The sequence below is a fragment of the Phasianus colchicus genome, chromosome 17 (assembly GCF_987193195.1).
Source record: "Phasianus colchicus chromosome 17, bPhaCol1.hap1.1, whole genome shotgun sequence".
In the NCBI taxonomy this organism is placed as follows: domain Eukaryota; kingdom Metazoa; phylum Chordata; class Aves; order Galliformes; family Phasianidae; genus Phasianus; species Phasianus colchicus.
The window spans coordinates 14348619-14366022 of NC_143452.1; the positions used below are offsets into that span (position 1 = coordinate 14348619).

Below are 17404 nucleotides of genomic sequence, written 5' to 3' on the forward strand. Positions count from 1 at the left end.
AGAATCTGGGTGTCCTGGTGGATGACAGGTTGGCCATGAGTCAGCAGTGTGCCTTGGCAGCCAAGAAGGCCAATGGAATCCTGGGGTGCATTAAAAAGAGCAAGGGAGCTGATCATCCCCTTTTGCTCCTCTCTGGTCAGGCCTCACCTGGAGTACTGCATCCAGTTGTGGGTTCCCTGATACAAAAATGACAGGGTTCTCCTGGAGAGAGTCGAGCAGTAGTCCATGAAGGTGATAAAGGGCCGGGAGCACCTCCTCAGTGTGGAAAGGCTGGGTGACCTGGGTCTGTTCAGCCTTGAGAAAAGAAGACTAAAAGGGGATCTGATTAATACTTATTATATTAAGTGTGGGAGTCAAAAGGACGTGGCCAACCACTTTTTAGAGGTCTCTGGGGACAGAAGTAGGGGATATGGCCATGAAGTGGAACACAAGAAGTTCCGCACCAACACCAAAGGAACTTCTTCATAGTAAGGATGATGGAGCACTGGAGCAGGCTGCGCAGGGAGGCTGTAGATACCGGGGTATGTCTGGCAGGACTGAGGCTTGGGGACCAGGCCAGGTCAAATCCAGTGCACTTTGCTCTCATTCTTAGTGCTTGCTTTTGCTCAGGAGGGTGGGTGGTGAGCCTTACGAACCAGTGCCTGCAGATGGGGTTTGTGGAGAAAGAGGTCCTGCAGGCCTTGTGTGACACCCATGGAGCTATAGTGAGGCTGCATCAGTGTAAAACACCAGAAATCCCCAGAGGTGTGAAGGTGAGCTGTGGGCACCAGTAACACAGGAGGGAATGTGCATGCTTGGGTTTGGATGCTTCTGTGTGTTTTAAGTGACTGTGATACCACTGCTCAGTCAGTTTGAGTGTGTGGAACAAGTGTGACATCCTCTTTGACTGAGTCCTGTGAAAGGAGTCCTATGAATTTGAGGTCTGACTTCAAGCCTGTGGGCATCATCCAGGAGTTGGGGAAGAGTACGAGGCAAGGAAAGTTGGGTAAGAGGATGAGGCTTCGGACCAGGAACCTCTTCCATCGGTATTAACTCTTGCCGTTCTCTTTTTGGATTAGGAATCCATGTGGTTTTTTTAATGAAGAACAGACTCGTTGTGCAGCTTGTGAGTGAATTCATTCACGCCTGCTAGCTGGTTTTCTTTCCTACATGAAGCTGCAATTGAAATGGACACTTTGTGATCTGATCCCCTCTGGCATGCTCAGATCTGCCAAGTTGGCAAGGCCTGGCTCATGGTTTGTGAGTTGTGCCCAAGGTCAGAGAGTTGACTCTTGTGAGCTTTGAGTCATGTCTTCCAGTTGCACGTTGTGTTCTTTCTGTTGTGTTGACCTCTTGAGCTCCAGCCCTAACTGAGGATGCAAGCGCTACCGCAGAAGGAACGGTTTAGATTGGAAGTGCAATGCAAAGAACTGGAGCCAGCAGGAGCAGGGAAGCGATCATCCTCCTGTGCTCAGCACTGGTGAGTCCTCACCTTGAGTACTGTGTTCAGTTCTGGGTGCCTCACTACAGGAAGGACAGTGAAAGCCTTAAATGTGTCCAGAGAAGAGCAGTGAAGCTGCAGGGCATCTAGAGCACAAGTCTTATGGGGAGCGGCTGAGGGAACTGTGATTATTTAGTCTGGAGAAGAGGAGGCGCAGGGAAGACCTCCTCACTCTCTACAACTAGCTGAAGAGAGGTTATGTTGAGGTGGGCGTTGTCCTCCTCTCCTGTGTAAGTGGTAATAGGACTGGAGGGAGTGGCCTGAAGTTGCATGAGGGGAGATTGAGGTTGGATGTTAAGAAAAACTTCTCCACAGGACTGGTCAGACGCTGGAACGGGCTGCCCAGACAGGTGATAGAGTTACCATCCCTGCAGGTGTTCAAGAAACATTAGATGTTGTCGTGAGGGACGTGGCGTAGTGGGAAATGTTGGTGGAAGGTGGATGGTTGGACCGGATGATCTTGGAGATCTTTTCCAAGCTTGCTAATTCTATGTTTCTATGAAAGACATGTGCTGGTGAGTGCTTTGCTGGGTGAGCATCACCCTGCTGGAAAGCGGACAGCTGTTGTCTTTATCAGACAGCCACATCCACGGGGATTGGAGGCTTTTTAACCTTAACCTCGTCTTTCATGTCTCATGGGCAGTAAGTCATGTTGTTTTAAAGCAAGATCTTAGAGGCAACCTTGATTTCTTCAGCTGCCAGAGCTCTCCACCATGCTTCTCTGTGTGATGTGAGACCATGCAGAAGTCTGGGTAGGTGAAGTCAGTTGCTCTTCCTTTTCCCCCCAGGGCTGGAAGTAGCGGGGAAACGGGACTGTGGGACATCCCAGCAGTGGGTTCCTACCTCAGCAGAACCAAATGGCTGTTCTGGTCCACGTGGTCATTTTGAGTGAATCTGACACAAATTAGAGACATGAGGGGCCTGTGAGCAAAAAAGCATGTGCTGCATTTTGTGGTGCAAGATGTCCTCTGAGCTGCTGCTAAGAATGCCCAGCATGCTTTCTTTTTGATGGGAAGAGGTTTAGCAAGGATTTTTTAGATGAAAATAGATGAAAATCACGTATTTCCTTTTGACTGACCTTTCTTTCATACTGCTTCTTGAAAAGTTACCTTTGGATTCTAAACTAATATTTATTACTGAAGAGAATACATATGCACCCTGCACTTTTATCTGCACAAAGAATCCTCTGAACATCTGTTTACGTGTTTCTTTTTGGCACTGAGATGAAGCTGTGTGGAACATAGGCTTGGATGAATTTTCAGTCAGTAGCAGGGACGTGTAATGCTCATCTTAGATGTCGTGCTGACAGAAAGAGCAGAGAGGTAAATTTTAAGGGGTTGCATGCTATTTTTTTCTTTTTTTTTTTTCAGTCATGACCATGGAAGCGTTACCCAGACGAAATGAGCATTTGTCACCTGGACTTTCTACACATGACAGAGGAAGTGGAAGTCAGCAGCTGAAGTGTCTGGGAAGACCCCTGCATGGGAATGGTGAGAGTTACCCTGGCACCGTCCTTTGGAAATCTCAGGGCTCTGTAAGCTCTGAAGCTGTGTCGTAACTCCTCCCGTGGTGCTGGCTCAGCTCTCCCTTTCTTTTGTGTAGGAGAGCTGGAGTTCAACTCCTTCCTGTTTCCTGCCTATGTGCTCTCTGCTTTGCCCGTGGCCCAATGGGCTTTTATTCCTCGCACCGAGATTGGCACGTGTGGATAAGGGCCTCTGTTTACGTTTATCTTTTGCTTGTGGTGACAGCTCATAGCTGAGCTTGTGGTTAACGAGACACACAATAGTTGGAGATACAGTACTCTGCGTCACTAAAACACGAGCTTTGTGGCAGCCACGAGCCCAAGGAACAGCGAGTTTCTGTGTTTTATTTCTGTGCTTGCTCCCATTGCCCCGCGGCCCTGTTGTGGTTGAAGCCGGTGGGTGGCTCAGCACCACACACTCCCCTGTTCCCCGTGGGATGGGGGAGAGTGTTGGGTGGAAAAAGAGAAGTAAAACTCATGTTTTTGAGATAAAAGTAGTTCTGAATATATATATGAATGTATTGCAAGTGATGTACAAGCAATGGCTCACCACCCGCCAACCACTGTCCAGTTAGCCGCCAAGCAATAAAAGAGAGTGAGATGTACTCTCATCCCCTTCAAAACTCCTTCCACTTGATGGCATATAGTATGGAATATCCCTTTGGCCAGTTTACGTTAGCTGTCTTAATTCGGTTCCCTCCCAGCTCCTTGTTGAGAGCTTTGCTGAGAATGGCCTTGGCTCTGTGCAAGTTTGCTTGTCAGAAACTATAAAGATCAGGGTGTTCTCAGTGTGATTTTTCTCCTAGAACCCAAACATAGCATCATACCAGATACTCTGAAGAAAAATCCCTCCCACCTGAGACTAAGGCAGCCCCCCAGTGTGTGTGCCGTAAGCCAGATAGGGATGCAGGTGTTGCATTTCCCTGGCAGCGTTGGCCAGGGATGCTGGGGAGGTTTTGGTGCCCAGCTTGGACGTCGCAGCACTGCTGTGCCTGTCAAAGCGGCATGCTGCGTGCTCTCCGAGCAACGAAGCAGCATTTCATCAACAGTGTGCCATGGTATTTCCTGGAACCATGTGCGTTTGTGTCTCTGAGGCTGGGTTTACTCTACGAGCTCTTATTGCAGTAGCTGTTTTGAATTCGATTGCAGGCGTGTGAGCAGAAGTGCTTTTCCCTCCTTGTGTTCTGTCTCACAGTATTTGCCCATGGTTGGTAGAAGAAGGAGCTGATGGAGTCAGCAGTAGATTCTGTTGGCTTACCCTCTGGTAAGCCTTCATCCCTGGAGCTCACTGCTGCACAGAAGAGTACACGCGTGTTTATCCCAGGGCTGCAGTAAACGGGAGCCTGGTTGGCATAGCACTGAGCAGCACCTAATGGGCTCTGCAGAGGATGGCTTTGCAGAAGGAGCAGGAGTGCCTGCGTCCACCTGTATCCTTGGATACGTTCTGGCAGCGATGCACCAGCTGTGGCCACAGTGACTGAATGCAGGGCTTGGCTTGGGGCTGCCGTGTGGCACTTACTGCCCCGCCATATGCCTGGCAAAGCACAGCCACCCCTCGCCCACGACAAGCGTTTGTCTTAGTGTCGTGTTTCATGCTGTCTCCTGAACCTCAGGCACTGGAGGCAGCTTCCTCACAAGAAGGGGAGAACAAAATGAGGTCATCCTGGAAGCAAAAAGGCAAAAATCCACTTGGGAAAGAAATGTATATAGCAGTCTCGTAGCAGTTCTGTGTTTCTCCAGTCTCTTCCTTGATTTCCTTACAGTGAAATAGATCGGTGCTGTAACACACTTTTGAATGAAACAAAGGACTCTAGTGTGATGTTATGTAGGCCCTGCACTGCAAGGTATGCTGCTGGGAGGAAGTGTCCATCTGCCCGAGGGTAGGAAGGCCCTGCAGAAGGATGGCCTGAGGTCGGTTGTACGAGGCTCAACAAGAGCAAGCGCCGGGTCCTGCGCTTTGGTCATGATGACCCCGTGCCAGCTTCTCCAGGATTTGGCTGAGGTAGAATTCCAACCGCCCTCTGATTCTAGAATGTTGGAGTGTTGGAATCTTCTGGTCTTGTGACGTGGTCTTGCTTCCCCACCTTGTCTGTCATGGTGGAGCAGCCTGGTGGCCCTTAGTGATGTCATAAGCAGCTAGAATGAGGGGAGGAGCAGTGCCTGCTGCGTCCCTTCATTGGAGCGCTTGAGCTCTGACTGAGTAGCTAGCTTGTTGCACTTGTGCATCAACTGAGTACCTTTGTTTTCACACTGTCTTGTGCAGCATCTTGTAGGTAAGCTGAGACAGTGTGAGATAGACAGGTGGACAGTGAGGTGTTGAAAGCTGCTGGCTGGTGGAGCTGGTAGTGTCATGCTGCTTACTCTTTGACCATCAGACATAATTTTCACTCAGTAGCTACATTCCAAAGCATAGAGGTGGCATTTGTCTCAGGGCTTTTCCCTTGTCTTCTTTGTTAAATTGTGCAAGCTCACTGATCAGCTCTTTCTCTCTCCTCTCCCCGCCCTCTGCCTTCTCCTTTGATGCAGCTTTTGCTCGCGGAAGAACAGAGCAAAGTGACAAGAAACGGCTGCGGCTTCAAGGAACTTGTCTACCTTGTTGTTGTTTCTAGAACACCTGCCTATGCCAGTGGGTAACTGAGGGTAGTTCTGAAGAAGTCTCTCCATACCGTGGTGTGTGAACAGAGAAAATAGAAGTGTGTTTCTTTTCAGTTCCAGCTTGTCGTGCCTGCTGTGATGGGCATCGCGTGCAGCGAGATCAGCTGTGGGCCTGACCTGGCACAAATGGAGGTAGAGTATGAAGCTCTGATTGGTCTTTGTTCTGCTGACTTGAGCCGGCAGAGTGAGCTGCAGATGAGCTCTCCTGCTTTTCAAGAGAGGGAGAATCCTTCCAGCTCTATCGGTGTCACTTTAAAGCTGCCTGAAAAGCTTCATGTCCTTGCTACGAGCATCTAGATGGCCATGGACGTTATAGTACCGACAGAATCAGATCGAGCGTTATAAACATGCAGAAGCATTTTCCCCATCCTGCCTGGATTTTGTCACCCAAAGACCAAGTTCTCATATTCAGCAAGTTAAGGGAAGCAGGCACTTGTAGTGAGCCAAGGATTGGGTCAGTGGACCGGCTCCTGTGTCCAGTCCATGGCTGAGGTCTCCAAGCAATAGGTTACAGGAAGCAAGCAGACTCTTACGCTCCTCTTTGGCAAGACAGTACTGCAAGCGTGGCAAGTTTATAAAACTCCAGGAGTCCTCTCGGTTGGGGTGTTTGTCCTCTTAGTCTGGGTAGAGAGAGACGCATCTTTGCATTGCCTGGCGACACTGCTGCACGTCGGGAAGAGAAACAGCTGTTATTAGACTTGCAGTTTCTTGTTAAGCACTCATGATAAGGATCTTTCTCTGCAGATGTGCTCCTTGCTCTGAAATTGTCCTCGTTTGTCCTCAGCTCCTCACCATGGCCTGTGCTCTCTGTTTCAGACTGAGAACAATGGGAAGCCCCTGCCGATCCACGAGGAGTCACCTGTAAATATTCCAGCTGTTGCTGCTGCCCATGTTCTTAAGAGATACGTTGCCCAGGCACCGGATGAACTCTCCTTTGAGGTAAGCAGTTAAGGGCGTTCCTAGTTGTCATGTACAGGAGAGTATAAGGCGGGAACGCATCAGGAATATTCTCAGATACCTTCAGAATGTTTGGTGAGGTGAAGCCCAGAAGATGCAGTTCCAGATCAGACTTGCACTGGGTTGGATGCAGGGAGGAGTTCGGCCATCTCTAAAATATGGCTTTATTTGGCTTTTGGATCTTATGATCAAACAGAGACTGCCCAATGTTGTAGCCTGGTCTCTGAGCAACAGCAGACCAGTGAATGAAGCGTGTAGATCTGTTCAGGAAGCCCCGCTAACTTATGCCTGTGGTTTAATTGGAGCTCTCCCTTTGGCAGAGAGCCTGCTGCTTTTGAGAAGCATTTCCTACTGAGCAGCTGTATTCTGTAGTTGTGTATTGTAGTGACTCTTCTACCTCTAGGTTCAGTTTTACAATGGAAGACGCCTTAAGTGCTGCGCTGGTGCAATTGCTCTCGAGCTTGACAATGCTTTGTGGTGCAGAAGAATGCAGTCATTTGAGCTGTGCTTTCCTCCCAGCCGTGCTGAGGCTGGGATTGATGTTGTAGTCTTTTTCAGGTGGGAGACATCGTGTGCGTTACTGATATGCCACCAAAGGAGCTGACCCCCTGGTGGAGAGGCAAGCATGGCTTTCAGGTAGGCACAAGCTTCAGACTTGAGAGCGCAACTTTGGTCAGGTCGGGAATCTCGGCTAAGAGCTGTGCTGCCTGCACAGGATGGCTCATGGACGTAAACATTTTCCCTGTGTCGGTGTCAGAGGTGGTCTTTGTAGGAAACTGTCTCCTCGATTCACTTAGAAGCAAGAGCCTTCACAGTATGCATCAGGTCACGGCCACTGAACCCCACCTTTGGAAATACAGCAGCTAAGACAGTGTTTCAGTGTCTCAGAGTATTTTGCTTGCACCCATGCAGAATGTGAAGTTAGTCTCTTTTAGGAAGTTACTGCCTGTCAGCCGAGGTAGGGTAACAGACCCTCCGTGTGCTTGTTGCTGCTGCTGGCTGCAGAACGCTGGGTAGCTCGGAGCTGGGGATTGCAGCTGCATCTCAGTCAGCAAGAACTTTCTTCTTCTACATCTTCTACAGAAGCAATTATTTGTTTTGTAGGACTTTTGGCTGCAAATGTTGAATAATTATTACTTTTATGCAGGCCACTTTTTGTTGGATAGTCTTACGGAGCGTCAGGCAAGCACGTTCTGAGGAAAATGTTAGGTGGCTTTTGGTTGAACAGTTCAGGCCTGAGAAATGCTGCCTTCAGTATTGCACCTCTCTTTTTTTTCTTGTTACAGGTTGGATTTTTCCCAAGTGAGTGCGTGGAGCTCATCAATGGAAAAATTCCGGAGTCTCTCCTCAGTTCAGTGCCAAAGCCAGGTACGGATGTTGCATTTGATGGTGCAGGGAAGCAAAATGGCGTCTCTTTTTGGGTGTGTTCTGTGTTTAATACCTCCTTTATCCATCCCGTGTTATAGTCTGTGCTGATGATCCTTCAGGCATATCATGGGGCATATGGCTGGTGTTTTGTAGGCAATGAGAATGAAGGAGGGCAAAGGCAGTTCTTCTGCGAGTCAGTACGAGGTTGAGAACAGCCAGTGTCCCTGGTGGACAGCTAGAGGCCTGGTTGTGCTAGTGATACGCTTGATCAGAACGTGACTTTTCAAGAGGATCCTTAATCCCCAAGTTGAGCAAGCCAAGCAAGAGGAGTGCATTAAACTCCATCGGAACGCGCAGAGATTTGGCCCGATCCTCCCGTGTTTATGAGTGGACTTGGGGAAATCATAGAATCCTCCTAGTATGGCTTGGGATGGAAGGGAGCTCAAGGATCATCAAGTTCCAACCCCCCTGCCTCAGGCTGGGCTGCCAACCAACCTCCACATCTAATGCGAGACTAGACCCCACTGCCCAGGGCCCCATCCAACCTGGCCTTTGGCTCCTCCTGCAGGGATGGGAGAAAATCCGTTTTTCTATGTACTTGGTAACGTTCTTCCCGTTTTGACGTGCTCTGTAGAATGTGTTATGCTTGGCCTTGTCCAACTGAGCCAAACCTGAAATGAACTGGTTTCTTCCTGTTGTCGTGCAGTGCCAAAGAAACGCGGCAAGCTCGTCACCTTCCTTCGTTCCTTGGTGAAGGCCCGCCCAAAGAAACCGAAAGAGCGGGAGGTGGAGAAGAAAAAGGTGTTTGGCTGTGACCTGGGAGAGCATCTTCTCCACTCTGGTCGCGATGGTAAGGGACAGCCCGTTCCTGAGATCTTCCTCTGTTGGGCATCTAAAGATGAAAGGGAGGTCATATCTAGCAAAGGGGCAGGTTGGTACCGGTGGAGAAATGTGTAATGGAAGTTGATGGCTGAAAGATAAACTGAGGCTAATGCTCTTAAGAGACAAGCACGTTTGTATTTGCTTAAACCAAAGCCTGTAAGCCAATCCCACACTAGCCTGAAAAGAAAGGAAGCCTTTTGGCCAAGGAGAGTGTCCTGCATCAGTTTCCCAGCTCTCCTGGACATGAGATTTCCCACCTCCTTTCATTCCCATGGAGCTGTGGTGGGACTTGCAGTGTCTCCGGCTTCCCCAGAATTACTTTCTCTAGGCTGATTCCTAGGTCCTGACATTTCTTGAAGGCAAGGAATACATGTCTGTCCAGTTTCCTCGTCTTGGACAGCTTTCTTCTGTAAGGAAGAACTAAGCAGTAGCCTGGCTGGGCTTAGTGGATGAGATTTGACTAGGAGCACAGCCTGAATGAGGACTTGAATGAGGAGCTCAAGTAACCACTGGCACGTGTTCTTTAGTCCCCCAGGTCCTCCAGAGCTGCGCCGAGTTCATTGAGCAGCACAGCGTAGTGCAAGGGATATACCGGCTGTCCGGCGTCGCGTCCAACATCCAGAGACTGCGGTAAGAGTGCTGCGACTGACACAGCAGTCAGTAGGGGCGCGTGCCCTGTTGTGGGTGCTCAGAGGCCTGCGCCGTGGGGCAGCTCTGTGCAGGCAGCGTGCGCTCAGCAGTGGTGCGCCAGGCTTGTCACTGTTTGATAGGAACACGGGCCATTCAGCAGACTTGCTGGAGCAGGAAGTTCTCCTTCTGTCCTTCGGAGCACTGGAAGGCTGTGGGGGACTGCGGTGTCACCGCTGCCAGCTCTCATTCCTGTTTCCTCCTGTTTGCAGAGCCCTTTGGAGCAGCCCACACTCCTCCTTGCTGCTCCGGGCTCCTGGCTTAGGATTGTAGACTAGGCAGCCAGTTGTCAGAGTCACGGGAAATGCCTTAGCAAAACGAAAAGGTCTCCTTTTGGAAACATCTCATCCAGCATGGCTCGTGTGGTGCTGGTGACTGAGTGTTCATTTTCTCCTGTTAATCGGGAAGCCCTTCCAATGCTTGATTATATTTGGTGTGGCTTTTGACTTGTTTTCCTCTTTCTCAACCCCCCCGCCCGTTTTTGTGTCCTTCTCTCCAGCCAAGAATTTGAGTCTGAGCAGATTCCTGAGCTAACCATCCGCGACACTCACAGTGTGAGGTCCGTCTGCAAAATGTACTTCAGGGAGCTCCCGAACCCTCTGCTGACCGACCAGCTGTATGACAAGTTCTCGGTAAGCACAAGGCAACGTCTTTCCTTTACCTCTTCCCTGGGCCTCTTGAGAGATGGCTGCAGCAGTGCCCCAGCTCTGAGGCCCTTTTTCTGTTAGCCCCGTGGGGTTTACTCGTATGTCTTTGCCACATCATGCATCATATGGATGCCATTTTCGGTGGTCCCAGGAGGCGGTTATTTCCATATTCGCAAAGCTTGCGAGAATTCATGTTTTTTGTTTTTTCTTTTGTTTTGTTTTTCTATTCCCCAAGTATTTATAGAATGGGAGTGGGATTGATAGCAAAGTGCACTTGAAGCTTGAGGAGCTGAGCTGCGCAATCAGGCTGTAAACCGGCCCGCTGCTTGGACTCCTTGGCCTTGATGGCACCAGCTGCGTGCCGCTATGTTCCCCAGATGCCTCCTGGAAGGCGTAAAATCTGTCTCGGCGCAGACCAACAGCACGCTGTCCCCATAGTTCCCGACCCTGTGGCAGGTATCTAGCCTGATTTGTGTCTCAGTCCCTTTCTGCACTATTCCAGGAGGCTGTTGGTGCCGCTACAGATGAGGAGCAGCTGGTCAGAATGCAGGACGTCATCCAGCAGCTGCCCGCTCCTCACTACAGGTCAGTGCTGCCTTCGGTCTGTTGAGCTCAGCTGTGCTGCACTTCAGAGGGCAGTGGTGTGATTCCAGGCTTGTCTCATGCTGGCAACATGATGCCTGCGTATGTTGAAGCAGTTTAAGGCTACACGGGGTTAATTTATTGGGTTGGTTCCTGGGCACGGGGGCACAGTTGGTGCAGCTGGTGGCTGCGGCTGTGCTGTGCTGGGGCTTGGTGCCGCAGCGTGGCACTTAGTCAAGTTGGATCTACTTCATCTTCAGTGACAGTAGCAAAAACATGCATTGAGGCTTGCTTTGTGAACTGCAGCACGGCGTGCTCATTGGTGCTGAACGTTTGCCTCTCTGATTTTACAGGACACTGGAGTACCTGATGAGACACTTGGCTCGTCTAGCCGGGAACTGTTCCGTGACAAACATGCATGCTAAGAACTTAGCGATTGTGTGGGCTCCAAACCTCTTAAGGTAAACTTCTTTCTCCATTTCAACACACTGCTTGGATCTGTTCTCCGGCAAAAAATGCAATCTACCTTTTTCTCCATCGAATGTGCTCTTCTCCTGTACAATGTGCAGTAAGTGGCTGACGGCAGAGCAAGAGCCTGGACTGTTCTCCAACCCCACAGGCACAATTTCTAGATGACAATTTCTGCCCTCTTGTTTAGATGGGACTGGTGTGTCCTTGATCAGCCAGGAGAATTTCTTCAGCGGCATCACCGCGGAAGCCTCCGGAGCCCAATTTGACAGCTTTTGGCTGCAACAATCCAGACTTGGGGAAACTTGGATCTTGGATAAATGACTGCTAAAATCTGCCTTTTCTACAGATCACAGCAGAACGAGTCTGCCTGCGCCAGCGGAAGAGCCGCCTGCATGGAACTGCAGACGCAGTCGGCTGTGGTGGAATTCATCATCAACCACGCAGATGTCCTCTTCTGCTCCAAATCCGGATCAGACATGGCAGATGGAGCAGGTGAGTGTCTTCCTCCATGAGCTTTATCTTGATCAGACACCTTGATCAAATCCAGGCCTTCTCCAAGATCTTTGAAATACACTTTTTCTATCGAGGGGACAGCAGACTTCTGGGCTTAGATTAGAATCTGGCATCCTGTTGCTGGATGCTGAGAATGTCCAAGTCCAAACTTTACAATGAGAAAAAAAACGTCACTGTCGTTACGATGTTTTGCATGCAGGTGAAGCTTGATGAAAGTGTGGCAGTGAAGCTTTCTGAGTTCCCTGCCCCTGCTTTCTAGGGTTTTTCTTTGCCCATTTAGATACAGTGAGCTGCTCTTATTAATTATGACTTTGTCCTTTGCCTTAAACATACATCTGACCACGTGCTTATTCTGAACTCCTCTTCTTCTAGTGGCTCAGATAAGCAGGTCTGAGAAAACTATAGCATCTCCCCCAGAACTGTGATGGCTGTGGTGCTGCTTTGTGATCCTCGCTCTTACCTGTGGCTTTCCCTTACAGGGCACGGTTCTCTCTCAGGGCCCAAGTCTGCGTGGGTGTCTTCTCCTGCCACAAAGCTGCTCACCCTGGAGGAGGCACAGGCTCAGAGGCGAGGCCACAGCAGCTCTTCCGTTGTGACACAGAGCAGGGACATAGAAGTGGAAGAAGGCCCCACAGCTGTACAGGGGAAATTCCACACAATCATCAACTTTCCATCTGAAAGGTAAAGAGGACTTTGTTTTCCAGCAACCATCATCATTGTTTGGGTGGGTTGTGTTGTTGTTTTTTTTTTCCCCCATTATTTCTTGCGCCAAAACATGTGGAAGCTAAATTAAAGTAACGGTGCCTGAAGTGAATTGTTGCAGTGAATCTCTGCTCCCTTTGGACTCTGCGATTCAACTAACATATTCGGTTTAGCCACACGAGGCTGCCATTCCTTCCTTGCTGGGCACGCAGTCACGAGATGTATAAAGCCATGCTGACGTCTACCCTGGCCTGAGCTGGCTCTACCTTGAAACGTTGGGGTTTTCCAGCTGTTGGGGCCACATGCCTGAAACCAGTTCCGGTTCTCCTCTAAGCAGAGCTGCTGGTCAGACCTGCTGGCACTAGAAACTAAACTTGGCGGTGAGATGGGGCCGACGAGGTGTTGATGTCAGAGTCAGAGGTGCTTTTGAATTTCCTTTATGGCTGCACGGTTCCTCAGAAAGCAGTTACGCCTGCTGGCTCCAGAAGAGCCATCCCTTAGATGCTGTCCTGTACAGCCGCGGAGCCTTTGCTCACGTGCTCTGCATCTTGCTTGACACAGTTTAGGGGAATTTAGCCAGCAAGACTTCAGGGCTGAGCTATAGGAGTGGAACCGTCCTCAACTGCTTGAAAGAGAGCGAGTTTCTAAGCTGTGCTTCAGCGGAAACCAGGCGGTGCCAGGAACAAGCAACTGTTGGCAAGAGCTCAGTGCAGCTCTTCCCTCACCCCGCACCACGCACGACTCACACCAGTCACTGTTTTCTCTCTCCAGACAACATCCACCCAGCAAGACGAAGGAATCACCAGCTGGCAGTTGGCGTTCCTGCTTCAGCCTGCGGAAACCATCCTCTGTGGCCAAACGCCGACTGCAGCGCAGTCCCAGGGAGCCCTCAGAGACAGAAGTCGTGGTGCTGGCAGGTAGGGGTGCGAATCCAGCTTTCAAAGCCTTGCTTTTCAGCGACATAGAATTCATGCAATACAAGTGGACTTGTATCTCCTCCTAGCGTTCCAACCTATACCTAGCATCTTCAGATCACCCCTGATCAAGAGCCACTTTCATAATTCAGCTTGTGAAAGTTTGACACTAACCCCTGTGTATCCTTCCTAGGTGAATCGAGCCCTTGTCTACCCAGAAGAGCCGGGGCAAGTAGCGATGGTGCGCTGTGTGCTTCCATCGATGGAGGGCTCTTAGGAAGCACGAGTCACTGTGGTTCAGATGACAGCCTTCCACATAACAACAGCGATGGAGAGAAGGAGCTCATCCAAGTTCACGCCCTCATTTCTCCCGGCTGTGCTGAAGATGCTGACCTGAGCCTGCTGGACACCACAGTCACCAGCCTGGACTGTGACCCAGTGCCTTTGCAGTGCAGCCCAGCCCAAGCACAGTCCGAGTGCCCCGACAGCAGCACCTCCACGCAGGAGCAGGTCAGCGTCGCTGAGGAGAAGCCGAGCCTCTTGGAGGGGGACTTAGAATCAGGCCTCCAGCCCCAGGCACCGGGCAGCAGCCCTGAGAGCTCTGAGCCACTCTCTCCGTGACAAGAGAGGATGAGTCCCATCTTTACCCTGGACCTCTCACGCCCTCCTGTCTTTTACATAATAATAAAAGCACGCTCGTGCTCAATCAACGCCTTGACTGCCTTCCGAGTCTTCATTCACAGAGACCGGGACGAATGCAACGAAGAGCAAGGCACTCCAGCTTGCAACGCGATGGCTGTGGGGTGCGCGCAGCAGAGCTCTGGGTTTGTTCCCGTTCTGTCTGGCTTTGGGACGTCTGCAGCGAGAGCTCAGCTACCATCTGGTATGGTAGCAAATGATGTTTAGCATCCTGGATGCTGCTCGTGATAATCCCGAGCTTCCTGGCTGTGGCTTTGTGATGCTTTTCAGGGCTTTTTGATGCATTTCGAAGCCTCGGCTGCTCCCTAACGCCTCTCTCCTCCTGCCGTGTCCATTCCTGGCTCCCGACCTAGGAGCTGGCCGTGCAGACCTGTCGTCATCACGCTGCGGCAGGAGGAGCTCACCTTGAGCAGCATCTCCCTTGCCCCGCCCCCTGCCTCTGATTGGGCAGCGGCGGCGCCGCCCCGCCCCCGGGGTCTCCTTGGTCCGCGGTAGCTCCGCCGGCTGCCGTTGGCCGAGCCGCCGTGCGCGGGAGCGAGCGTTGGGAGCCGGCTGTCGGAGGCGCGGCTCTCCTCGCAGAGCGCCGCTCCTGCCGCCTGGGCCGCCGCGCAGGACAGCGCGGCGGCAGCCGGAGCTGTCCGGGCAGCACCGAGAGGGAAGCCGCGGCGCGACGGGAGCGAGTGCTGAGGACAGCTGTGCCGGAGGTGTGCGGGAGAACGGTCCCGGGACGGGGAGGGGGGCCGTGCGGGGCTCCAGGAAGCTGCAGGGAGGCGACGGGGGGGGATCTAGCGAGATCTGAGGCTGTAGGCGGCTGCGAGGGGGTGTGGGGGTTCTGGGGAGCTGGATGATCGTTGTGGTCCTTTTCAGCCCCCCTGCCGTTCTGTGGTTCTGGTAAATGCTGTGGAAAGTGAAAGTGGTGTTTCTGCATTGGATATTGAAAGGGGCAGTTGATCTAAAGAAGTGAGCTGTAGCACGTCCTTAGAAATAGCTGATGTGCAAAGTAAGAATACCGTATTCTGTGGAAAGTGAAAGTGTTGTTTCTGCACTGAACGTTGAAAAAGGGCAATTGATCTAAAGAATGAAGCTGTCACATATCCTTAGAAATAGCTGACGTGGACAGGAAGATTACCATATGCATATAGGTAACATATTTTAGAGACATAGTTACCGAATTACGTGACCAATTCTTTCTCCCAAAGCTGCAACAGACTTTAAATGTTCTAAACAATGTGGGTATAGTATTCTGACCTGGGAAACGTACTGTAAGGTTGTTCATTAGGCCAGCAGAAGTGAAGTCCACTGAACAAACTCTCAAGGAGTCGGGGCCTTTACACAAAGCAGAACTGTCCCACTCTGTGGGAACGTTAGGATGCCGTAGGCAGGCTCCAAGATACTGCCCTCTGTCCTCCTTCCAAGCTTATCTCTAAGCAAGGACAGACGGATGACCTGAACAATGACCCAGTGCAAAGGGCACAAATGCTGGGGGGTAATGAAGCAGTTAAGAGGTTATGTCTATGTTGTAAAGCAGACATCCAAAAGTTACGACCAGATGTTTGTTAAGAAAGCAGTTGTTAGAAGGCAGTCGACCAATTAAGATATTTGTGGTTGGGTGGTAAGGATTTGTGTTTACTTGGTATTGGTACGATTAGTGAAGCATTGCGAAAGAGTGTGAACCTGCAGTACTCAGCCAGTGAGGAGCCGGGGAGAAAGAGATAAGGGTCGGGCAGTAGGGGATAAAAGATGTAACACTGTTTTCTCTGCGCTCTCCTGCTTGCAGGAGGCCCGCCATTGCAATTGGGAATAAAGATAGATACAAAGATCAGAGAACCGTCCTGGAAAACTATTTGGCTATTTCCAACAACGCTTATAAATATCTTAGATGTGGGAGTCAAAAGGACACGGCTGCAATCTTTTCAGCGATCTGTGGTGACAGAAGAAGGGGAAATGGCCATAAACTGGAGCACAGGAAGTTCTGCACCAAAATGCAAAGGAACTTCTTCACGGCGAGGATGACGGAGCGCTGGAACGGGCTGCCCAGGGAGGCTGTGGATTCTCCTTCTCTGGAGATATTCCAGGCCCTCCTGGGCGCCCTTCCTGTGCTGCCTACTCTAGGGAGCCCGTTTTGCAGGGGGCTTGGGCTCAGTGATCTCTGGAGCTCCCTTGCAACCCCAGTTTTGTGATTCTGTGATTTTATTCATTGCTTCTTGCAGCAATGCAGCGTTTCAGATGAGAGAAAAGCACGGCGGGCGTAAACTGGGTTTCTGTGGTTGGTAAAGCTGTGCTGAGAACTGGGCTGACTACTGCACCTGGAAATGTGTGCAAAGTCTGCAGACACAGAAGAATAACTTTTCCTTGCAGGTTGGGCTTGTCTAAGGTAGGTGATTGCTAGGTGAGCTTGTGCTTTAAAGCATCAAGTTGTATAAATAAGGAAACTTTAAAAGCAAGATTGCCAGTTCTTTTTTACCTAGGTGATTTTTTGCAAGGAGAGATTTGAAATGCTGCTTGCTACTGGAAGATGGAGAGAGGAGAATCAAGTCAAAGGCATGCTGTGCATAGCCACCACGTAGCATCTGCACCGCTCTCCCCCTGCACAAAGGAGGAGCAGCTCAGCAAGCTTGGCCCGGGCCATGGAAGGGAGCATACAAACATCTGGACCAACCCCAACGGAGCGGGTTCTGCAGGTTGGTTGTCTTCTGCTGTTTGTTTCCCATCCTGTTGCTCAGGGGTAGATGTGTTCTTGATCAGTGCTAATAGGAAACTTTCATGACATTTTTGTTTCAGCTGTCCCAATGCTTTGATCCCTTGCTGCTGGGATGGGGCGTTTGCAGAATGACAATGTCCAGTCAGATGTTGGGGATGAGTCTACGCACCGGGGTATGTCTGGCAGGACTGAGGCTTGGGGACCAGGCCAGGTCAAATCCAGTGCAATTTGCTCTCATTCTTAGTGCTTGCTTTTGCTCAGGAGGGTGGGTGGTGAGCCTTATGAACCAGTGCCTGCAGATGGGGTTTGTGGAGAAAGAGGTCCTGCAGGCCTTGTGTGACACCCATGGAGCTATAGTGAGGCTGCATCAGGAGGGTGGGTGGTGAGTCTTATGAACCAGTGCCTGCAGATGGGGTTTGTGGAGAAAGAGGTCCTGCAGGCCTTGTGTGACACCCATGGAGCTATAGTGAGGCTGCATCAGTGGAAAACGCCAGAAATCCCCAGAGGTGTGAAGGTGAGCTGTGGGCACCAGTAACACAAGAGGGAATGTGCATGCTTGGGTTTGGATGCTTCTGTGTGTTTTAAGTGACTGTGATACCACTGTTCAGTCAGTTTGAGTGTGTG

The 17404-nt window shown here is 50.7% G+C and overlaps 1 protein-coding gene and 1 long non-coding RNA gene across 2 annotated transcripts; both read left to right on the forward strand.

Moving 5' to 3' along the window:
• Positions 1-210: 210 nt before the first annotated feature.
• LOC149915669 (rho GTPase-activating protein 32-like) lies at positions 211-14098 on the forward strand. The gene is made up of 18 exons (XM_090152141.1): positions 211-1995; positions 2124-2232; positions 2851-2970; positions 3083-5275; positions 5529-5628; positions 5712-5789; positions 6474-6596; positions 7173-7250; positions 7901-7982; positions 8689-8832; positions 9392-9494; positions 10051-10183; positions 10701-10783; positions 11134-11241; positions 11598-11743; positions 12244-12445; positions 13238-13383; positions 13574-14098. Exons 5-18 carry the CDS (start codon positions 5623-5625, stop codon positions 13999-14001), a joined length of 1860 nt encoding a protein of 619 aa, XP_090008267.1. The 5' UTR covers positions 211-1995; positions 2124-2232; positions 2851-2970; positions 3083-5275; positions 5529-5622; the 3' UTR covers positions 14002-14098.
• Positions 14099-14147: 49 nt separating this feature from the next.
• Positions 14148-17010, forward strand: LOC149915670 (uncharacterized). The gene is made up of 3 exons (XR_016471927.1): positions 14148-14783; positions 16290-16760; positions 16861-17010. It is a non-coding gene; the product is annotated as an uncharacterized LOC149915670 (long non-coding RNA).
• The last annotated feature ends 394 nt before the right edge of the window (positions 17011-17404 follow it).

Coding starts and splice junctions, on each gene's coding strand:
- LOC149915669 (XM_090152141.1), top strand. Junction 7,983..8,688: donor CAGTTCAGTGCCAAAGCCAG/GTACGGATGTTG, acceptor GTTGTCGTGCAG/TGCCAAAGAAACGCGGCAAG. Junction 9,495..10,050: donor TCCAACATCCAGAGACTGCG/GTAAGAGTGCTG, acceptor CCTTCTCTCCAG/CCAAGAATTTGAGTCTGAGC.